The sequence below is a fragment of the Aythya fuligula genome, chromosome 5 (genome assembly GCF_009819795.1).
Source record: "Aythya fuligula isolate bAytFul2 chromosome 5, bAytFul2.pri, whole genome shotgun sequence".
NCBI classification, from domain to species: Eukaryota; Metazoa; Chordata; class Aves; order Anseriformes; family Anatidae; genus Aythya; species Aythya fuligula.
The window spans coordinates 27,313,090-27,337,623 of NC_045563.1; the positions used below are offsets into that span (position 1 = coordinate 27,313,090).

Below are 24,534 nucleotides of genomic sequence, written 5' to 3' on the forward strand. Positions count from 1 at the left end.
TGTATACCAGAATGACCTGCAGGGAATGTTCCTAGTTGAGTAGCTGCTGCTCATGACAGATGGGAGGTGAGCAACTGAATGAGACTACTGGTTTGCTTCTTGCAGATTCAGGAGATTGTCATACAAACCAAGAAGTTCTCATCCAGGAGAAGTAACTCCTCAGAGTATGAGTGCTAATGACCATCACTGAAATCCAAAGGTGATTGTGTCTGTGCTCCCTAAAGGTTATTGTTTTGTCTCAGGTCTGTGTGTCCCTAGTGAAGAATGTTTTTATTAGCTCTTTATAATGGGACTGATAACTCATCTTGCAGTAAATGAGGCTCTGTAAGATACAGTCAGAATAGGTTGAGCAGTTTTCACTGGTTCATGCTGTCGTATGGGCCTTGAATTGTTTGGGAAATAGGAGAGGGCTGTGGCTCTCCATGACTTCATCTCAAATGTGGAGGTACAAATGCCCTGGGATGGCCTAATGTATACTGCTGGTCATAATGCCTTATTTTTCCATGCTTTTGGTGCATTAAGACTTAGAGCTGGACCCCTGGCTTGCAGGGAATCAGTTCATGTAGGAGAGGTACTCGCCTTTAGCCATGCAACAAGCATACAGTAGAAATTTTCTTTTTCTGCTCTGATATTATGACACAGCTTAGCTGCAAAGATAGTGCACTTAGATCGAAGGGACAAAATTGTGTTCTTTTTGTGCTTAAGACCCCAGCAAGATATCAATTAGTATCGCTGTTTGGCAGTGTGTTTGGCAGTCTCCTTAGAGCGGGGCTCTGCTTTCTCAGTTTATGCAGTACTCAACATGTTAGTGCACTGTTGGACGTCAGTAATTATGATGGTGGCTTTTCTGTATTCAGATATCAGCCAGGATATGAATTGAGGGCTCCACTCATCTCCTTTCACTTAGGTCATGGAAGGACTGCTAGCTGGGAATAACTTTGAATCTCTATCAACATACAGTGGATTTGAATTAGTGGCTTGGAAGTGAAAAGCTTCGTACTGCTCAGCAGTGTCTTTTATATAACAGACCTGAGAAAAATGAGCATGGAAGCTATTTATTACACGCACTCCTTCTTTTCAGAGATTTAAGAAAGAGTAGAAATTCTAGAATATTTTTTCAATATGAAAAAGAGGTCAAAAGTCTTTCCCCTACTTCTTTTCTGTCTGTTTTCTGTTGTTGTGGATATGGACATATGTATATTATGTTAACAATAATCAGAAGAATTTTGTGCTGTATATTAAAAAAAAAAAAAAAAAAAAAAAAAAAAAGAAAGAAAAAGAGGAACATCTTCTGCATGCAAGTGCTAGTAATTGTAGGGGCTTGATCCTAGTCCATTCAATGAAGAGAGACATCTGCTCAATTCAGTGGGTATGAGGTCCTGCCCTGACCTGTGATTATACACTTGGGTCTGCATCTGCGTAGATCCCACTACAAGCTGGAGGTCTACATTTAGACGTTTATACAAGAAAATTTAGCATTTTGAGAGATGCAGAATGCAGCTGTTTCTCATCATTATGTTTCACATTTACTTAAGTCAGCAGTTACTCTTTTCTAAGCAGCAAATTTCAACAATAAACAAAGCAAATGCTTCCAATAGAACCTCTTGATGACTTCTATTTAATTTAAATATATATATTGTGGCAGCAAATACAGCAATAACATGGAAAATAAAACCCACTAACATATACTCTAAAAATGATATGTAGGTGTAGGAGGGAGAGGAAAAGAAGATGCATTTCTTCTGATTACTCACGCTGTATTTAGGGTGATTATTGGAGGAGCATGCACTATATATTTTTATGTGTAATAAATAGAGTTCTCACTTTACAGGCACACTGGAATTCCATCCTAATTAGAATTGGAATGAATGCATCAATAATTAGTTGATACTTACTTATACCAAACCCAGAGGCATGCTAAGCACATTATGGGTATCAACTAAATTTCAGGATCATGGTCTTTACTTTCAAATCACTAGGCAATTCAGGAAGAAGAGTGTTTAAAGCAGGAGGCTGAGCAGTTTCTTGGCCAGGGAGATATAGTGAAGCACAAATGTCAGCACCTGATGGCACCAGGTGGCTGAGTAGCACCATGGCAATCTTTTCTGAGGACTCCTTCCCTTAGAGCTGTTCCACATTGGGGAGCGGGTGAGGGAGAGAGCGAGATGGGGCAGGAATTTTTGCAGACCTCAGGAAGAAAGGCCTGACAAAAAGAGGAACAGTAAAATAGCGATTTTAATAAAACAGAATAAAAAGAAGAATATAGATAACAAGTAAATCTTATATCCAAGCGAATACAGGGAACCCTGCTTTTATGTGGCATCAGATGGTCCACAGATGGATTTTCCTTCTCTCTCCCATTCTGTGGTGCCTTTTATTTTGTGTAACAAACAAAATCATTTATCTTCTCCTGACAGGTTGGGATTTTATCTCTGTCATATCATTCACCAGTGTGCAGCACAGAGCAACACAAGGCACACCAAGGCACACCAGCGGATTCCCTTACTGCGAATACTCATGCTTTAAAGTATGTTAGCATATTTAAAGTATGTTAACATTTAAAGTATGTTAGCATAACAGACTTTGAAAGCCATAAGTACAAGGCCCAACAGAGCAGATGTGGGCTGATCAAGATTGCCAGCCACTTGAATACAGCATCTTCTGCAAGGCTCCCAATAAAACACAGAGTTACGTATTCATCCAGACTAAATCTTGAAACAAATCTAGATTTAATTCAGTATTAGTTATAATCAATACTGAGAAAGCAAGATGGAGTTTTATTTCCAGTGTGAGCTGGATTCAGTGGTATAATGACAGCAATGATACCTAGACCTTAGGAAAAGGGTCCCCTCTTCCTGACCCTCCACCCTTGCTGACTAGGCTAGGCACAGCCTTCTGTGGCTCCAGCTCTGCTGCTTCAGATTGCTTTGGGGGGAATATTAGCAACCTCTAATAACTCTGTCAGATTTATCGGGGGATTTGTTTTTATTAATTCCAAGACTGGGTATGGCAAATAGATTATAGCTTGGACCACTTCATAGGCTTAACAACCCCTTTCTGTGCTTACTTATCACTTTTTTTTTTTTTTTTTCCTTCCCAAGTCTTCCTGTGTATCTTTGTTGTTGTTCTTGGTGTTACTATTTATTGAATGTCCTCAGTACTGTGTATGTCACAAGGGATATTCCCAAAGTTCATTTCTGTCCATCATTTTTTGGATTATAAGAGAGGAATGGAGATGGCGCAATCTGTGATGGATTTGAGGGTAGTAAATGCCTTTGGTAGCTGTCAAGGTGATGGTCTGAGAACAAGACAAAGCTGGAAATATTCAGCATGTGTGCAGGGTCTTGCTTGGCAGGACGGAAGGTGCCCTCTTTCCGTTGCATACATTGGTTATGCCTTGGTTTCCAGTCTCTGTGCCCGTCTTGCAGGCGATGCAGACAAGGGTGAAATACCGTGGGCCCGATTTCAGTGCTTTGAGCAGATAGCAGAGTGCCTGCAGTGAACCTGCTTTTAGCTTCTTGTGTTGATTCTTGGTTTGGCTGGTTCACTTCAGTTCACTGCTCAAAAAATAGGTTATTTTTGTGGTGTTGAGCATGGGGATGTTCGCTGTTGCACACCATCAGCAGCAAGCTCCTTGTCATCTTTATGTCCTGATAAACTACTAAAGTTATTGCTTTCACTAGATCTTAGAAGAGGTAGCTATGTTGGTGAATCCAGAGGAGGCCTTCCCTGTGGGGAGGGCATTTAATACAGGGAGATTCATCCAATTCACATCCCTTCCTGCTGCTCAAGTCAATTAAAATAGGAAGGTCATAGGAGAGAAACTGGCCCTTGTATCCCTAAGGTCTGTTGTGTGAGTCACGTCCAGCTTACAAGAACATCTCTATGATGTGCTGCAGCCACTAAAGTGTCACATTGTTTGATTTAGTATACGTTAAACTCCAGATTGGAGAGAAAATTAGGCTTATAATGGGAAGATAGTTTCAACTGTAGTTAGAACATGAGGAAGCTCGTGAGAAACTGTCCATAAAAATGTCACTATCTTGCAAGTAAGTTTTGAAAGACTTTGTGAAGTCTAAGGCTCTCCTTCCTTGAAGGGATTTTTGAATGATGGTAGGAGTGTCCAGCCATAAGTATCTGCATGAAAGCAGGTACAGAGATGTCTAGGTAAGGTTACAGAAGAGTGATAAAACAGGTAGAAGAATAAGTAATGTGTGATTTTAGAGGGTCTTATATTCTAGTTTCATCCAAGCTGGAACTTGTTGAGAGGGAAAGAAAAATCATCTTCCTCTTCCTACTACTGACGATGATCTATTAAAATGCAAAACAACAAGAACAACAACAACAAAAATCACCACTTTCTTTGTAACCCTGTTACTGCTCATAATATACAAATGGTTTATAAGTAGTTCTTCCAACCATTGTAGCTAAAGGCAGGAAAGTCATTTAGTCTTTTTTTTTTTTTTTCTTCCCTGAAAGGCCACTTAGGTGGAAAAAGCTTTGGCACTTCTAGTATGTAACATGATGAACCATATGGTGGCTTTTGCTGTTTGCACAGAACATTTAATGGTGACAGATCGTAGTCTGTGAAGAAGATTGCATGTACGCTTCATGGGCACGCTATGAGTATTCATGTTTTTCTGACATGATTTGTTTGTCCTCTGATTCTAGCCCTCCTCAGGAGCTATAGCTTTTTCTTGGTGCCAGTGTTGCAAGTGAATTTTAGGGCAGCAGACTACTCTTTGTAGGGGTCAGTGTGCAGTACTGGTAAACAGAAAGGTAAGGGGGGGGTGTGGATCTGCACCAGTCCCTAGTGAGGAATGAGGGTCTGCAGAGAAGTGGAGTGTTCTTAGGCTGATTTGTTTGAACACAGTCTGTATTTCTTATTCATAAACTTGTCAGCCTCTGTTTGTGACAAAAAAGACTGCCTGGCTCTCACTGTTTTTTTGGCCTGATGGAGTAGTACTGTATGCCCCTCAGGAATGGACAGGCCTCTGATGGATTTAGATCTGTGCTACTAGGTGAATGTACTGCCCAGTACAACTGACCCCAGGGTAAAACTCAAAATTGGTCCTACTGTAGGTAACTTCGATGTCTTTCACTGCAAGCACAGAATGGCAGCCATATGCAGAGGGTCTTGATGAACTGGCACTCTGCAGTTTAGAAAAGAAGTGACTAAAACTGGAGATGAGGTAGATCGTAATAATGAGTATGCTGCAGTGGTGCTGAATGCCGAATGATTATCCATAATCTTTTAGAAAGCAACAGGTAGGGGATGCCCAAGGTGATATATTCAGCTGCAGGTTTTAAAGGAACAAATGAAAATAGTTTCACACCACATCGATGCTAGTTCTGGAAGAGACCAGACAAATTCAAAGAGGGAAGAGTCCATTAAGGACTATTAAACATTTTGATCTTGATGCAGTCTCTCATTGCTGGAAGCCGCAAATAAAGTTACTGTGAATTTTCTCAGTTCCTTTGACTCCTCCCTGAGTACCTGTGCTTGGCTGCTGTCAGAGGCTCAGCCTCGCTGTGATGTTTGCCCTGCTCCATTACTGAAGCTCTTAGAAGCTGCCAGGCATCAGCAGCTACTGATGGGATTGCATGGGGAGACTGTGTTTTAAATTAGAATAATAAAATTGTAAGAAATGGGATTGGAAGTGGTCTCAAGGGCCAGCTAGTCTTTTAAAGACAAGATCAGGTGTACCTGCAAAATTAATGAGAAATACTTCTCTAGTCTTTTCTTAATAGTCTCCAGTGCTGGTACCTAACTCCCAGTAGCCACGCTATTCCAAGGTCTCAATACCGTATTGCTACTGTGTTTTTCTAATGTTAAACCTAAACTTCACTTGCTACACCGTAAGTTTCTTTTCATTCTGCCTGTGGTGAATTCGGAGTGCACAGTGTTTTCGTCTGCTTCCTTCTGCCCTTTGGAAATTTTACAGGTATGTGTCTTTGTTTGCAACACAGGTCTGTGGGCATAGGTGGCTGAACAGAGCTGTATGGAGGTGCTATGAAAAATAACAGTGAGAAAATCCTATTTTTTCCTTTTGTGTCCAGGCCTCTGGGATGAAACCCCAGAAGATTCATCCTGGAGTGATCAGGCAATGTAGCTAGGCAGCTTAAGTGAAGATCAACAGATTGTTTGGGCTGCACTGAGTATCTCACTTCTAGCTGGATTGCCTTGAGGAGAAAGCTTGGCCCCTTGAAATAAGGATTTTATTTTTTTTTAAGTAGGTACAGAATCTACTTATGATTTTTATGCTTTAGAAGGTGACATACTCAGCCACATGTCAGCAAACCTCACATTCGACCCTGTGGAGTGCTCATGGCATTCGTAATGGTGGAAGAATGCAGAGTGTGCAGAACAGCGTGGAGGCATCAATCCAATGTTGATCATGCAGATAAGATTTGAAATCCAATCCCTCCACCTAATTAAAATCAAAAGTGGTTTAAAATGGTATGGTACTTTTAGTAAAATCAGTCAAGTTAGAGTAAGGTTTCATGCTGCCTTTTTAGTAGTTCTTGTTGTTCTAACTCAGACAGGCTAAACTGCTGGCGTTCCTATAAGCTGTTAAACATCTGTCTCTTTCACTTCAGAGCTGGCTGCACTTCAGTACTGGATGAATGATTCTTATATTCACAGCTAATAAGTGCTTTGGGATCCCAAGTATTCACTCTTTACACAGTACCATAAATGTATGCAATTCTGTGCAACATATCAAGAGAGTACTATTCCCAAGAGACTGAAGCCTAAGAGATCCCATAGGACAAAGGACACAGAGAAATGTAATTGATTGTAATGAACTTGTTTGTGTATGTGTCACCACTTGTCTCTACTGAATAAAATCAGAAGTGTTCAACACTCCATTAACACAAATTACAGGGTCCTGTTCTTCTGGAGTGAGACAATAAGGTCTACACCTGCTAGTACTGTGAAGTTCTTTGTGATCCCAGCATGCTGCTCAGTAACAGACATTATAGGCTCAAGTGGTCTTGGATTTGTCTCAGTATCATAAATGTTCAACAAAATAAATAGAATTGGTTACGTTTATCTGTGTTGCAATTCTATAAAAATTGGTAGAAATATGTCAAGGATGGAGCCTACTTCCCAGGGTAAGACAAAGGATGTTAAGTAAATATAAGGAATGAAATCATGACACTGTCACAGTAAATGTCAACTCTTTTATACATTTAATGGAGCCAAGATTATAATTTCATTAGCCATACATACAACAGTATACAAGGTGCCTATCCCCTGTGGGAGCACAGGCGCTACAAGGATGGTGGTCTTGCAATTGGTCTCATTACAGAGAACATCTTCACTCAAGCAAAGTGTTGTTTGCAGCTCATTATACAAGCCAGGTGTTATTTCTGTCTCCCAGCTGGCTTTGAACCAGTGTTTCCTGAAGAAAAAGACAAGGAATCTGAATGTTTTTGTACCAACAATGGTGCCCAACAGTTTGATATAGGAAGGGAAGGAAGATAGTATATTTACCTTTAAAAGACCAGATTAGGATGGCATGAGACTACTCAAGAAATCAGCATCTGTAATAAACACTTTGTTTGATGAAGTATCAAATTAATGAAGACTTTGCTTATTGCAATTTGAGGGCTTTCTACCTCAGCCAAATTGCAATTCTTCATCCAATTATTAAAATGTTGCGTCAGAGCTCAGTTAGGAGGAAATCACCTGGTTCTGAGTCACCAGCATCTCTTCCTACTACACCACAGTAGTCCAGACTGGCACATCACATATCTTTTGAGTATTTTCAAAGGCTGCCATAAATGCATCCATCTCTGAACTGCTTTCCTATATATCAGTAAGTCAGAGTAAGTGACTGAGAATTCCCAACAAACTATACTCCTGCCAATGAAATTGTACCAATATCTATTGTATGTGCAGCACAGTGAGTGCCAAAGTTGCTTCAGAAAGGCTTTTTCAGGTGTCTGCAACAGAGTTAACTTCAGAAAAAGGTCATTTTTTTGTCTAAAGGGAGGATCTCTTTTTATCTGGGAGGTGATGTCCTGTAACACAAAGATACCTCTAAGTTTTATAACTTTTGCCTTCCTTCGCTGCCCAGTTCCTGCTGGTTTCCTAGTGCCCTCCACACACTGGTATTCAGAGAGAGGGTAACTGGAGAGCACTGGAGGGGATGCCCAGGGCTTGAGGGACTGGCACTACAGGACAGAGCCATTCTTTTCTAGGCCATTATTTCCAGTTGGCCTAGGGTGCTCCCGTCTGATGGCTGTTTTATGACAAGAGGATTCAGTCAGTAGCTATCAGTTTGGCTGACAGAAGACAGGTGTCAACAGCCCATCAAAGGGGGAGAAGACTGAATAGACTACAAGGATGGGAACTACAGCAGGTCTCTTCAGGTCAAGGTGATGTGTACCGATAGGGCTTGTGTGCACAGACGATCTGTGCTGTCCCTGTCCTCCAGGTAGAGAGAAAAGTGCACTTCATGTTGCCTTCTGTTATTGCTAAATTTCTTATTAAAAAGTGTTAGAATAAAAAAATAGCTCAGATGTTTCTGTTAGAGACACCAGAAAGATGTTATCTATAATAATATTTGTTTTGTTGCTCCCAATCGCATTCATCCTCCTCCTTCCGCCTTCACCCCCCAGCTGGCTGGGGCTGCACCAGACAAAGGCAGCAACCCCGCTGATCCGTCTTTCAACCTAGCTATTAGCATCAAAGAACAAAAGCAAACAGCACCGGCTTGTGGCTCAGCCCTTTACAAAGGCACAATAAATGGACTCTTGTGTATAGGATAAAGCAAACCCTGCCTTGTGTTTTGTTAAGAGGCAGGACTTTCTGTGTTTGAAGTGCTCTGAGATGGGGAAAGTGGAGAAACCTTCCTCTGCATGGCAGTAGGTCCCATGGTCACTGGGACCACGAGTTAGCCATGAGTTCTGCCTGCTCCCTGTTTCATGGGGGAATGCTCTGCCTCCTCACTCCCTACGTAGGTAGATCCCTGTCATGGGAGGAGAGTAGGGCTTATGGAAGAGGAAGAAAGGGAAACGTGTCTTAAACAGTCATTTTAAAAACAAACCAGAAAAACATGAAGAGAATTGGAGAGAATGCCTCAGATGGCAGGGACTCCAGGAGAATCAAGCCAGCTCTCCAGATCCAGTCACTGTGGCCATTTGCCATCTCTGTTCTGGAGCCCTTTTTCTAATTGTGGAAGCACCAGTCATGTATGAGCTACAGCATCAGAGCTTACTTGATTAAGGGTTCCTTTTGCAGGATATGAAACCGCATTTTTAATTGCACACTAGAGTTGAGCGACACCCTGCACCACAGAGGTGTTCTGGAGTTTCCTGTGAGGACTGGCACGGCAAGTTCAGTTGTAAGCCACAGTGGTATTTATTGTAGGGTCTTCTGCAAGGGCTGACTGGCTACGTTCAATTTTTGTTTTAACAAAGAAAGCAGTGCTTTCTTGTGTGTGTTTTAAAATAAAACCCAAGTAGTTTCACCATTTGAAAATCAGCATTTGCTAGCAGGTACCACATGGGGGGGTGTCTGCAATACAAGAAATGGAGTGTATAGTACAGGAGGGAAGTGGCACTGATGACTTTGGCTGCCAAACAGGTAAATACCGCAGAAGTTCACAGAAATGTGAACAGTGTCTTTTCTGAGGCAACTAGCGTATATAGAAATTGTGTTGGGTGGAGACATTCCAAAACGACAGAGGGAAAGGAGGAAAGCTAAGAGTAAAACCAGTCGGGCTCAGGGATGCCTGCTCGTAGGGACATCTGAACAAAACATATGGGTAAATGGAAATCCCTTTCCTGGCTGCCCCCTTACTTGCCAATGAAAAACTGTGTTTTGGAGATGCTCTGTAGCTTTTAACACTTAATTGTTCCCCTTTTTAACAACTTCATGACCTATTTAATTCATGCACAGTTAAATAAGTATTATTTAACGCAGTAGATCAGTTACAGCCTACTGCCTGCCTCTCCTCTTATTTGCTTAATGCATTTATCCTTTGCTCACTGTTGGTTCCCTCCTTTCTTTGCCCTGTCTGTCTGGTGATCCTTCTATTCCCCAGACAGACCACTGATTCCCTTCTGGAGCACAGACACCCTGCTGAGGCCCCAGGTAACCTGGACTGTTGTGGCTGTGCCTGCTCCCACAGGCAGCGAGGTGAGAGGACGCAGGGGGCTGGAGCTTTGTACCTGTTTGGAACGGGCACTGGGGGAACTGCAGGATTATCAGTAGCACATGTGGTGTCTTACACTGCTCCCTCCTTCCTCTTTTACTGCTGACATGTGATCATCTTTCTGACTGTGACTCTGATTTCCCCCCAAACACCTCAGTTCAAGTCCTGTTGTGGACTCATTTCTCTGGCACCGTGTTCACATTCTGCAGTGGCCGTGAAGGGTCTGCTCTTTCCTTCTGCCCCTGCTCTCACCTTCTATCATCAGTGTGTGCGTTGCTGCCTGACACTTGCTTTCTTTTCCTGCCTGAAAATAATTACTCCAAGGCAAACTTTCAATGCTAGGTGTCCTTCCAGGTTCACATGCAAAGACACCAGATCTTAGATACCATTATGTGCTAAAAAAGGAAAGGCAACAAATAACACTCATCAGATCTGACATACATATTTAGTGGAAGCTACGGAAATTAAATGAGTTGGTGCAGCAGTCCCTCCCCTGTTTGTGCATTGTTTTATTTGGGTTATTACTTCCTTAGCGAAGGATGGCTTGATATATGTGTGATGTACCACAGGGACTTCTCCTCAAATGATTCTGGAACCATTACAAAGTGATAAACAAAATGCAACAGAAAGTGAAAAACAGAAAGCAGCATGCACAGGAATCAGTCGCTCCCCGCTGAAATGCAAGTGTCTTGGGAAGAGAAGTGGCGCTGGTTTGGATGGGAAGGGAGAGTGGTGATGGAAATGGGAGGAAGAGAATACATTCAGGGAAGGAGAATGTGTTCTTAACCTCAGTGTGTAGCCAAAGCACCCAGCATGTCATGCTCCTGGACTCATGGCAGAAAAGCTCTAGGACCTGTAGAAACGCAAGGGGATAATATATTGCTTTGAAGCCTTACCTGAGGGATACTCTATGCAGCAGCATAGCTCATAAGCAAGGTACAGGAAGATTGCTACATTGGAACTTGGCCCCACTGTTTCCACAAGCAAGTTCATTTTTCTCTTTGGAGGACTGCCTGGCAAAGAAGGTGTCGATCTAGTCTAACCCCATGAGATTTCAGAGGTTCCTCCCTCATGGTGTTATGATAAATGGGGCTATTCAGAGCAAGACTAAACTTGGTGACACTAAAAAGATGTGAGAGGCATTTTTTAAAAGCACATTCCCTGGGGTTGATGGACTCTGCCCAAAACATATACTACATTCAAAGGTACACCTTTTCTGTGATCGATATCATCACTTACGTAGCCTTGCTCCTCTGTTTTTTAAAGGACTAATTTATTCTGGGATTTATGTGATTGATTCCTAAAGTAGTCTTGTGTCATGGCTGAAAAATTACTGGTTGAAATTTGGTCTGAATTCCACATCTTGTGAAGAGACAACACGTGGGACGTGCCAACCTGGGGCACTCCTTCTCCCCCACCCCCTCTGCTGTCTGCAATGAAGGATGGTTTTTTTTTGAGAATGATGGGCAGGAGGAATGATAAGGAATGGGCTCTCCTTTGGACTTCGGGACTGAGTGTCTTGCACCTGGTCATAAATTCACATAGCCCCTTGTAAAAGGGGAGCAGGTTATTTTCTTTTTTTCTGAAAACTTGCTTGAATTTATGTGCAGTAGTAACCTGAAGGTAGGTTTTGGTTCTTTCTCTTGCATTTGCGTGTGAAAAACAGTAGAATATTTTAACCAATATTCTTACAGGAACTGACGTGGCGTGGATCTATCTGATTCCAGGAACTCTCTCCGGACAGATAGGATGGTGGATTTACTTTTACATGCACAGTGGAGAGGGAGACAAAGCCTCCTCCCTTGCATGGCTGGGTGCTTGGCTGCAGATGGGTGGCCTTCAAACAAACCTAATTACTTCTGGTTTTGCATGAAATTGATTTCCATGCAAGGATGCTGAGTTTCTGTGTGAATCTCTAATGGCTTTTCTCTCTTCTCTCTCTCTCTCTCTTTTCCTTTTCTCCCTTCTGCTTGCCATGAAAACACCTCGACAGATGTCAATCATATTCCAGGTAAGTGTTACCTTTGCTGAGCTGAAGGGCTGCTCTGTAAGGAGTGGTGGTGGGCAGCTACCAGGGGCAGAAATCACATACTGCCTCCCGAGAGTGTTCAGCACAAATCCTCATACTGGGCACCATGGGGTCTGGATTGCAAGGTCTTTGACAAAAGGGGAATTTCATAGTAGCAAAGGTCACAAACTTTTCAGAGATTAAGGTGTGATGGTCAGTTAAAGGGATGTTTTCTGAATGAAAATTGCATTTAAAATGGCTGCTTGTATCGCTAATAAGCTGGCATTGAGCATTGCAAAATATACAGCTTATTTCTTACACGGCTATGTGTAGACATACAGATCTAGTTTTGTCATTTTCCTAATCCCAGTGTAGTGTGGATCTAGTGTGGTCTAATGTGATCTTCACTGTGGTCTAGTCCCACTGATAACATCCTCAGGTTCATCTCCAGTAACAAAGGGTTTTATTGTTCTTGTTTTATGTTAGTTTTTTTAAAACAAACAGTGTGTATGTTTCTGGATGAATGTGAATATATGATCTTATTTAGGTCTCAAGACTTTCATGCCCCACGGTACAGTAAAGATTTATTCAAAATTAAAAAAAAAGAAAAAGAAAAAAGTGTTTTTATATGCATCGATTATTTGGGGAGTTCTTCCTGGAGGAAGCATTCTACCACAGAGAACTCCAAGCCTCCCTCCCCGAGTTGCTTTCTCATTGCTGAAAGGATCCAATCCCCCCAGCTTCAGCTACAAGAGTTAATCGGACTAGACCACCTTATTCTGCCGTCCTCATCCTATTGCCACTGAAGCTTAAGAAACCAATTTTTACCTCACGCTCAGGCAGCCCTCCACCTGGTTTATCATTATGTGAAATGGAAATGAGGGCCCAGGGAAGCAGCTGGCATTGCCATGGCTGGGGGTGGGATGAAGGGAGTCAAGGCTTTTTTCTTCTCGGCTTTGTGCATAACTTCGGCTAAACCCGACCTGGACCTGGAATGAGCTCTCCATTCAATTTGCTTCTTTTCTACAGTTGGACAATCAAGTTTTGTGAAATACTTCAGAGAAATGCAGTGAGGGCCAGCGGCTCGAGTAATTTCCTTGCATATTTAGCTCTTTTGGCTGCTCTCATCAGTCCCCTTTTTGTTCTGCTGAGATTCCTTGCATTCTGTCTGCATCTCAGCTGGCAGTAATGGGGATGAAAGTAGCCAAATGGCAGACGTTGCTTGGCATGCCTTGGAAAGAAAGCCTCTGTACAACATAACGTGCAGGGCTGAACATGTACCTTCTCTGCCCCAGGCTGAGGTGTCCAGGAGCTCCCATCTCCTATCACCAGGCAGGATCTGACAGGGCATACACCAAGGGCTTGTGGTCACAGGTCTCTCCACCAACTCCTAAAGCTGTTGGTGTCTGTGGCAGAGGAGCATGGCTGAACTGGGAACGTACAGCCTTGCTATGCCCAACCAATACCTGGATATTTTATTTCTGCAATGTGCCATGAACAAGTACTGCCTCACATAGCAGTGAACAGCTCTTCTGCCCCACTGCCTTCTTATTCTTTTTATTTATAAGCCTGGATGTGCATTGTTGTTCTCCCTATTGCTCACATACGTAAGTTTTCATTCTCAGGACTGCTTGTGTACTTTCTCACATGGATTTCTAGTCACACTCGGATGCTCTTTTCCACGTGCTGCCGCACCCATCTCTATGTGTTTTCACTCTGACAGTTCCCTCCCCTCATTACGGGGCTCTGCACCTGATTGCCCCTAGACACCCAACCCCTCTGCTCAGCCCCCCGGGGAGCACACTGACACTGCTGCGTGCCTGGGCTGCGACGTGGACCGGAGGGTTTGGGTGCACGCCTCCCCTCTGCCCAGCTGAGCCGAGGCTCTCCCCCTGTCCAGCCATCCAGACACCCGCATGGTGAGAGCAGAGCCCCAGGCCCCTGCCTAGATGGTTGCTTTAACTGTTCACTGTTTTCAAGATAAATCAAGGATTTTATGAGCTACTGGTAGCTATTTCCCCACAGGCAGCAAAGGGTAGTAAGGAGGCCATTGATTAACTGAATAATTTTTCTTGTCAAATAGAGTGGTTGGAACTAAGTCCCCTTAAGAGAAGGTAGCTGGGAATGGGCTGGGGTTGGACCAAGGCATGGGGCTCTGCTGGGTGCAGTTCCTGCAAGGTGCAGAGATGCTGGTCTTGTTCAAAGTAAATGGAAATGTGTAGTGTGAGCCTGCCTTGGCCACGAGGTCTCTGCTTGTGAAGAAGGGGCGCTCTGGCAGCAGGGCCTGGTGTGTTACACTCCTTTCAAGAGCCAGCTGAAGATCCCATCTGGTTTATTTCACAAATGAAAGAAGTTGGTCATGTGTTAGCCCAGCTGCCCTATAGATGTTTTGTCCCGGTCACAAAATAACACCACATTGTCAAGAACAAAATTGAGTGTTTAGAGCAGGGCCCTGGAGCTGGGAGCATTGCTATCTGTGCTCAGTTGGATCACTGACTCGCTGTGTTGTTTAGGGGAGAAATAACTTCTTTCAGTACTTCAGTTTTCCCTCTGGGGTTATAGCTACAGCCTTATCTCATCTTCACAACAGGCTTAGAGATCTTAGGCTGAATGTTATGGAAGTTAAGTGTCTTTTTACAGAGGTCAAGTTCCTTAGCTGGGGAGAATGGCTGGAATGGATGCCTCCGTCACCTCTGCACAATACCTGCCCCTTTCTTTGCACCCTCTCATCTTTGCCAGGGGTCTAGGTGCTGAAAGGCAAATTGCTGGGGAAAGACCAGTTGACCAAGGAGCTAGTGACATGCTCCCATCTTATTTATTTATTTATTTTCCAGTGGAAGAATATGTGAAGGAGAAAGGACTAAATATGGGTCCTTAATATTATGGTGAGTGGCACTGATACCCACCCGGTGGGTGTCAAACCCGAAGGAGTTCTTTGCCTGTCCATGCCACATTTGTCCCCTTTTTGGGAGAGATCTTCAGATGTTCTGGAGGAGAAGGCTCAGAAATGAAGTTCTGGTCATTTTACTGTCATGATTTTACTGCTGACTAGAGCTTGTATGCAAATGAATGGGCACAACCCTATAGAAATGACCTAGTTAGCTGGGGCCCTGAGGAGAAATCAGTCCCCATTTGCCTAAGCAAGTCTTTCATAAGGATACAGAGGTTCTTGAAGGCACAAGCATACTAGAACTTTTTTTTTTTTTTTTGGTTTGGGTCTTTAATCTTTCAGCCTCTATCTCTTAATACTCCTTTTCTTTCTTCATCTCAGGGCTGATATTTTAGTCCATCTTCCTAACTCCATGTCATAGGGTCATTTAAGCAGTACTTGTATGCTGAGTTCTGCTTCCTTGAAGCTGGATTCTGCTTTTTGGGCATGAGTGTGTGTGAATTGCGTTGCAGCCTGTTTGAAGTTTCCGATTTGCAGAAGCTACTAGGTAAAACTGATAGCATAAGCCACCCATGCCATATCTTCAAGGTATCTTCACACAGGTGGTTGAAACCTCTGTGTATATACGTTCTTCATAGGTGCCACAGTTGTTGTCATGCCCTTTCTACAGGCACTGTCTACAAATGGGATTCTCCTGCACTGAAAAGTTAATGCTTTTCAGCTCCATGCACACCCATTTACATGAACATGGCAGTAGTGATGGCTGAGGTCAGAGCAAGAATTCCAGGCCCAGAAACCTCCTTTTTATGAAAGTAGGTGCTTTGGAACAAGTTTAAGAAACAAAGTTAGCATCGGTCTTTCACTGATATACCTTTGTGATTTCTGGTTGTCACTGCTTTAGGGACTTTCTTACCTGATGACATTGAGCCTGGTGTTTTACAGTCACGGATGGACCTGTTTTCTTTGGTCATGTCCTTTTTTTTTTTTTTTCTTAATCCACTTAAATATTTTTCCTCCACAGTATCCTGTGATACCCTGTTTTTAATTATGCAACTGTGGAAATTGTTTTCAATTTCCACATTCAATTTCAATTGTTTTTACAAGTGTTAGTTGAAAATACCATTCAGTGACTCCTCCTCTTGGTGTTCTGACAAATGCAGAAAAAAAAAATCCCTGTTTACCCGCTCTGTATTATTTAGGATTTTAACTCTATCATATATATTGTCAGACATCTCTGTTCCAAGCTGAGAAGTCCTGTTCTATGCTTAACCCTTCCCCACTTGTGCACCTACTTGGTCAGGTGCTCTGATTTGCACTGATACGCATCTTCTTATCTGCCAGGCATAAAATGCATTCACCCCCAGCTCTTCCCATCTGCACATTCTCTTGTGCATGCAGTCATCTTTGCAAACACTTGCATGTGTATTTTCATGCTTCAAACACCATCATTCTCCTAACCCTCCCCATGTGAACATTGCACTAGGCATGTGCCATGTACAATGTCTGAGTGCTGTTTGTGCCACGGGAGAAAGGAGATTGTATGGTTTGATCTCTCTCTGCCCATTGATGTCGGGATAAAATACTTTCTCTTTGGCTCCCATCCCATGTTATTTTTCCTTTGATCACCCAGACTAGGTGCCACTCACCCTGACTTACTGCCCCCGATAATGACAAAACCTCTCCTGGAATCACATAGCAGAGGAAGCAGAGGGGGTGGAAAAGAGGAGCTAGCACAGCTGTTGTGTGTAATTGGATTGGAAGTGGGCCTCCGGCTACAATAACAGAACTGCACTCCCGGCTGGCCTCACTGCTGGGGCCTGCGAGGAGCCCCGTGGCTGTTGTGCACGGCATGGGTGAATCAAACAGAAGTGACCGCTGCCCAGCCTGTGCTACTGCTTTGCCCAGGTATAAAAAATGGGTACCACAAGTGGCAGCAGCCAAGAAATCAGGTCATCCTCTTGGCAGAGCTGACTTGTCTAGCAGGTAAAAGATTTGAACTAGATCTCAGAACGATTTTTCCTTTGCAGCTGTCTCTTCAAATCCCCCCAGACAAGGGTTTTGCTTGAGTCACATCCTTTGGTCTTATTGGGAATATCCTTGTTTTGGTATGTGGGGCCTATTAGGGATGTTTCCTTGCTCTCTGAGTTTTAGAAAACCTCAAGATACCTATTTTATCTTAAATATCATGTGGGAGAAGAGGAACTTGTTAGCTCTCCTCCTTAACTAGAAGAGGGAGCTGCTGAAGGAGCTGGGGTTGGAGGCTCAGAGAGGAAAGAAGCCTATTTCTTAAGGAAGTACTAGGTCTAGGAAATTAGGATAGGAAATGTAAAGAACAGATCACATCACTCATCAGAGCTCTCCTTTATGGTAGGTGTCATTTTATTTTTGGAAGAACCCCTGGTTTGCATGATTTCTTTCTTCAGCTCCACCATAAGGGATTTGCACGTGTGTCCTGAACCAGAGGGCATGAAGCCTTGGCTCAGACACATATTGCAGCTGGCCCTGTTATTGTCTGAATGGGTCATGGAGCCTGATACCCAGGAAAGGATCCTTGGGGGCAAGCCTGCCCCTGCAGAGAGCTGGTCTGCTGCTGCTGCCTGGCAGAATCTCTTTTCCCTTCCAAAGAGCTTCTGGGCTATTCTTGTGACAGTGTCATTAAAAGGGAAATACCGAGGCCGCCCACCTGAACAGAGCAGTTCAGCAGTGCACGCACACCCACGCACACGTGCACACCCCCAGAGCATGGGCCCAGAAACATGGGAGAAGCTATAATTAACTAGACGAAGGAGTCCATCTTCCTTTGTGGCTGCAGTCAGTTGTTACTGTCGGCTGTGTTCTCTGCTCTCCCCACTTTCTTAGGTTTTGTGGTTTTATTTTTCCATTTGAAATGTTAAATACCCAAATACCGTGCTGGAGGAGAGGGAGGTAAGCTTCAAACTGACTCCAAGGTTTTCTTCGTTTCCTCCTCCACCCTGCAAATTGCCCCTAGTAGATTCTTTAAGCTGAGGTCAGCTGCTTGATTACATTGCTCTTTTGTATTGTACTCTGAAGTTACTTTTAAAAGTGTCCTTTTGGCTTCATAAGAATTCAGCATTGGCCCTTGATACTTTGCACAATTAGAGCCACTTAATTCTACTATTTTGATATGGAAATCAGATGGTTCACAGTGTATTTTTTTAAATGTAGTTCTTTTAAATATTACTTTGAGATCAAGGAAGATTAATATTAACCTTTAAGAAAATAATATTGATTTGGTAGCAGGTTAAAGAAATACAAAAAAACCCTTCCAAGCCTAAATAGGAAAAGTCATTTGTGGCAGGTGTAGATCATGGCCAGAGAGCAGAGTTGATGTCTGTCTGCCCTCAGCAATGGAGATATTATTTTAATAACAAACCTGTGTTCTGAGGAACCAGGCCACTTTCTCTTCACATTACTGCTGAAAGTCTGGAGAAGCTGGTGCTCCAGAGGCTGAGCATGAGCAGATGCCCATCATTATCTAAGAAATGCGTTGAGAGCCTCCCTCCAAAGCCATGTGCTTTTCCTCATATTTGATGTTCAGTAACAGCAAGTCACTGGCTTCCTAGCTTTGACGTGGAGTTTCTTTGCAGCGGATAAGCTGTTTGTTCAGTGCTTTTCCTCAACCTTTTCCAAAGCTACCCACCATTTTTGGTGGTAGTGGTGCCCAGCCAGTAGATTATTGTAGGAATGACGAGATCTGCTTAGAAGCACCTTGACCATGGTGGTTCATGCAGGTTTGTGCCAACCTTGACCCAGGCTATGCTGTCTGGGATTGCAGCCCAGAGGCATCAGTCGGGACTTTTTGTTGAAAAAAAAAAATCTAGGATTAAAAGGGAAAGCTGAAATGGTGCATGTTTCAACTGAATTTAGATGGAAATTCAGATTTTCATATAGGATTTCCCCCAGAATGTGATGCCTGTTGACACAAGCAGTGGTTGTACATGTAAATGTACAGGCTTTGGGGCCTGATAAGTTCGTTTGGCATCCCAAGTCAGCTGAAAGGTTTTCTGGCCTTTATGATAGAAGCCCAAATGGCATGGTGATAGATATCCCCGCTGTTCTGGCAAAAGCTGGTCTAGTTTTCAGGTCTGCACGCCTCTAAAACCTCTTGCATTAGTTTATTGGATGCCCTCACAGTCCAATAGCAAGTGCTACCCCATGCCACCTTGAGATGACTTTGACTTTTATGATTTGAAAATTGTTTTAGTTTCTTGTCATATCTTGAAACTGATGTAAAGGTGAAACAATGATGCCAGTTCACATTTTCTGTGTTGATTTTTACTGTGACGAATTTGAGGCCTTCGTTACACATGCTGCAAATGTCACAGACTTTAGATCTCTGAAGTTGAAGGTTTTGGTTGTTAATGACATTTTGTTGGAGATAAATTCACTCATTTTCACTCCTATTTTAAATTGCAAGGGGAAAAAGTTTTCAGATGAGGAAATTTGATATGTTATTTCATTATTAAATTATCATTATATCTAATAATGGATCTTGAATTCTGTTGGTGATCTGCCAGTTAAAATAAGGATCTGCATCAATAGATGAAATGAGAGCTAATACTGTGGATTTTTTTGCTCTATCTCCAAGTCTACCCCCCTTTTCCTTCCCAATTTAAAAAGGAAAAAGTTGCATTTGGGGGGACATTATTTTTCTTTAATCTTGTCACTTCTGTTGCTCAGCTGGGACTAGAAGATCAAGAGAAGCACTCAGTACCTCAGCTTCTGTATTTTAAATCTGATGAGAAGCAGGGGAGTCAGAAGACTTCTCAGGGAGATTTCATCCTGCTGGTGTTTGAACCAGGGCCAAGGCGGGGGCCAGAAGGGTGGCTGCACCTCAGAGGTGCTCACCCTGACAGATTGGGCACACAGCTCTGGCCTTCTGGGATAAGGGCAAAATTCCCGGTATTTGGGATCATTATAGCTCCTCTGTGGCTTGTTGATAGAGAAAGAAGTTTTACTAAGGGTGTGATTCAGAGTGTTTAATGCAGGCTTCTGCTGTGAACCCTCTCTGGAGGTTTCTCTTTGTCAGTGTCACTTGTCCCCGAGCGCACAAGGCTCCTGCCATCCCCGGCAGCTGCGCCTGTCGGTGCTGTGCCTTGTAGCCAGGTTCTCCTTCCCCCTGGTACGGGGGGCTGAGGGGCTGGGAGCCCTGTCTCTGCTCGGGGTCTGACGTTAGCTCCATGCTGGGATGGCTTCACCTTCATGTCATACTGCCGCCTTCTCACCATTTCTCCTTTTTCACTGTTGCTGCTTTGTAGGCCTCTCTGCTTTGTAGGTCCTAACAATTACACTTCTGTTTTCTCCTGGCGTTTTCCAGTGACTTTCAGGTGTCCAGTTGGATAGACCCAAGATTTGCCTATCAAGAATGATGGGCTCAGTGGCTATAAATACAGAAACAATTTCAACCCACTCTCTTAGCAGAGAAATTCTATTCAGTGAAATTATATCTTGTGATGTAGACCAGAAATATGTCCTACAATATCAAACCTGTTATGTTTATTTATAGCTAAAACTAAACTAAAAACCATCTAAACCTATGTTGTGTTTCTGATTACTTTTCTAAATCCACAATAATCTTCAAGAACATTAAGATATTTGCATTCCTTAGACCGTACAATTATTAATCCCCTTATCTGGCTTGGAGTTCTCTGTGGGTGAACATATTCTTGGGATGATCTGGGTTTTAGATTTCTCCAGCAGACGCGAAGGAAAAAATATAAAAGAGAGATAAATAAACAAATTCAAACTCAGCATGCTGCTTGTTGAAAAATCTCATTCTAAAACATTCATTTGACCTCTCAGTCTCCGTGAAATTAAAAAAAATCACAGCTTTGTTTGATCAATAAACTGAGTTGAGATAGGGGTGTGTGTGTGTGTGCGTATGTAAGTACCAAAATCCCTGCCATATAAATGCTGTGTGAGGCAGGAGATATGGAAAAGGAACAGGCTAAGGGGAAGAAGGTCAGGGAACGAAGTATGGAAGGGCTCACTCATGGTTCAAGTGGGTATGGCTTGGGTTTGACGTATGTTACTTCTGTGATGTAGGTGTCACCAAATTAACTGATGGGTCAGCTGATGTTTTATGGATTTGGCAAAAATATATTTTTAATAACATCTAAAGGATATTTGTATGAATACGGCTGTATGGTAAACATATTTGAAAACTGGGGCTGGAAACAGATGGTAATTGGGACACAAAAATGTTTATGCCAGGAAGAGTTGCTGGACAGAGACTGCAGCAGGCCTGGAGACCACCACAGTCCCCTCCGCAGGGCTGGCGGTGGCCGTCACTGCTGAAAGGAGCTGTGCTGCTTCCTCGCTTTGTATCTCAAATTATGAAACCCAAGCGTGGCTTTAGCTATGGAGCTGTGAAGTAACAAATTGTCCTCAGAATTTGAATTTCCAGTTCTTACCAGAAAGGAAATGGATTAGTATTAAAAACAGGTTAGATTTACTTCTTTTAGTCCTTGCCAGATCTGGTGTGTGAGAGGAGTGTTGATCAAGTCCTAACAATACACGCTGAAACCTCCATGTTCATGTGTGAGGACAGCTTTGTGTGTGTGTTTAAATGCATTTAGCCCAGAAGCTTCCTCTGAAGCAGGTACGGTTGAATCATGGCCTCCCTTCCACTGACCATCACACCTTTGAATTTTGGAGCTGTAGCAGGGCAGAAGCTGTTTCTATAGCTCTCCACAGGAGCCCGTGTTCCCTGTGGAGCCCCATTGTAGCTCTGGGCTTTCCTCGTCCATTAGCTGTACTGGTGTGCAGTGCCTCCGAGTCACTCCCCAGGGAACGCGATGAGCCTCAAATGCAGTTTGAGGCAACAAACAGCAGGTTTTCCTACCTGTGACAGAAGCTTTTCCTCTCAGCATTCGTGTGTGCCCTGTGTGCTACACCCATACTTGATCTAGCTCAAGTATGTGAGCTCCAATCCCCAGGGGTATTGGACAGCAATCAGCGTGCATGTAAATTGCTGCCTCTTCTCGGTTGTTCTTTTCTTCTTACTTCCTCTCTTTCTCTCTCTCTTTCAAAGGCCTCTCACACCTGATGATGGGTGAACAAGGTAAGTCCTTCACCTTTCTCTTTGTTTCAATCACTGATCATGGAAAGAGCTTTGTGTTTCTTCTCTGGGCTGGGCTTTGCATGAGGTGCCTGGAACTGGGCTTACTGGTGCCAGTCAAACTATTTGCATTTTTGCCACTCTGGGTCCCAATGTGGCTACTTGTCAGCCTGGACCCAGGAGGGAGAGTCTAGGAAGCATAAAATGATCCTCTGGAGGTAAGGAGGGATGTTTTCCCCCTCCATGCAGTCCACCTGCATTCCCATTTCTTTCTTGTGCCAGCTGTAATGACTCCCGCTCCTTCTTGGTAAATGTAAAGCTCAATGTTGGTCTTTAAGAGTGCAATTATTACAAAAAATATGTTAATAGCCCTTGTGGCACGATCCTAACTAATTACGAATCCCGAGGAAAATTGCCTATAATGGCCTGTAAGTCCCGTGCCTGCAATTTAAAATATTCAAATATGCGAAGAGCAAAATGGTTTAGAAAAAGACCAGGGCTAACCTCAGGCTGGGCTACAAATGGGGTCTGTGCCTGTATGCGTTTTAATATCTCAGCCTGGATTGTGGTGTTCCTCTATTGGTTGTGACATTATGGGATCATTAGTCCCATTTTGCAGTATGGGGGTGTGGAGCAAGAGGCTGACGAGCAGAAGCAAGGCAAGGAGAGGGGTGATGCTGTTTGCCTCAGACAGCATCAGCGTCTCGCTGACACAGTGCACAGGGAGGAGCTGGCAGCACTGGTGGCGCACTGATCTTGTGAATAACGCTGTCAAATTGATGAAGTCTTAGGCAAGGTGTGTGAGGAGAGAGATGTGTGAGCAGGGCAAGTGACCTGAACCCAGAACACTAGAAAGAGCAGGCCAGCAGCTTGTCCATGGGCAGAAAATGTGAGCGTTGCCTCTAAAGCCTGATGAGGCTTTCCTAGACTAGATACACAGAATTGTATTCCTGCCATTAAGTGACCCCAAAGAATGTAGTGCATTTAGAGGCAAAATTAGGTATTTGAATGGAAAGGACATAATATCTCAATGAAATGTACAGACACTTAGGACATAAAGCAGTTTTTATTCTGTAGTTCAAGGCAGGTATCTGCTACGAGTTCATGACAGGTTGGGAAGCAGAAGTGAAGCTGGGGCTCACTGCTGAGGGAGTTGGCATCCCCATGGGGCAGGCAAGTCAGCTCCTTAGGTCTGCACATCAAGACCATGGTGTTTGGCACATGAAGCATCTGGATGAGCTCTGGGAAGCACTGAGCTACTTCTCTGTCCCTTCTTGTTGTTCAGCTGGGCTCCTGGCTCAGTGATTGTGCTCAGTGAAGGAGCATCCAGCAGAAGAGTCCCTCCAGCATGTCCTAGTTGCTGAGGATGCAGCTGAATATGGCAAGCTGCTGGCAGAAGAAGGGTGATGGCACGTTGGGAGTGATCAGGACAGTGAACTCGCACGGCTACGTTCAATCTCAGTAACACTGAACACGTCTTTAGAGTTAGCACTGGATTGTCTAAACAGATGGACTTGGCCATTTAAATTACAAGTTGCAACCCAGCTGGCTCACGAAGACTTGCACGACCTATTCTAGACTATGTGACTGCCATCAGCTCTTTCTATACTCTCTTGTCTGGCAGAAAATGTGAAAACTATTGGTTTCTGGCACCTTTACCCACCCTTATTTATCCATGACACATCAGGGAACCGTGGCCTCTCTTTTCTCGCCAACCAACTCAGAGATGCACCTTTTTGATAAATATTTACTCTGTATAAAAATACGATGGATATAAAATATGTAAATGTATATATGTATGTAAATAAGCAATGTCAATGTTATATACAAACACATTAGCTTTGGTAGGTGAAATGTGTTTAGCAAATATATTATCTTGAGATTTATTTTTGTCTGTCCTACTGTTGTTTCCTTTGCTGTTTTGAATTTGACGTGGAATGAGGCATATCACTGCCGTGCTGTTGCATGAAAGGTTTGCATTTCTCAGTGGAAAATCAAATTGAAGCAAAAAGGCAGTTGCTGGTTGTGCCATCAGTTGTTTAAGCCTTGCTTTGTGCTTTACTTCTGGTGTGACTCTTGTTTTTCTCGATACTGTGTTTTGGTGGCTTTGGTTGCTATATGAATGTGCTCATTTTCTTGCTTTTCTAAGTATGGCCAGTGACACCATTTTCTGTTTTTTATGCTTCTTCCTTTCTTCTCTTCTGCCTCCTCCATGACGGACACCCCTCTTGTTCCTCCCCTTGCCTGGACGCACACCTTCTGGTCTGTAGGTAGAAGTAAAGGTAGACACTGTGTTCTTTCTAAGACTTCATTGCTTGTAAAATGTTTGTCAGTGGACACATCGTGTTTTTATGAACGTGGCTTATATTGGAATTTTATGCCATTGCTT

At 43.3% G+C, this 24,534-nt stretch overlaps 1 protein-coding gene across 13 annotated transcripts in view; it reads left to right on the plus strand.

The window, feature by feature from the left end:
• Positions 1-24,534, plus strand: part of NRXN3 (neurexin 3) — a 978,580-nt gene that overhangs the window by 67,279 nt on the left and 886,767 nt on the right. For all 13 annotated transcript variants that reach the window (XM_032188606.1, XM_032188602.1, XM_032188603.1 and 10 more), the window contains exons 3-5: positions 12,160-12,177; positions 22,119-22,148; positions 24,416-24,427. In XM_032188606.1, the coding sequence (XP_032044497.1) occupies positions 12,160-12,177; positions 22,119-22,148; positions 24,416-24,427 (60 nt within the window). The remainder of the gene's footprint in view (positions 1-12,159; positions 12,178-22,118; positions 22,149-24,415; positions 24,428-24,534) is intronic.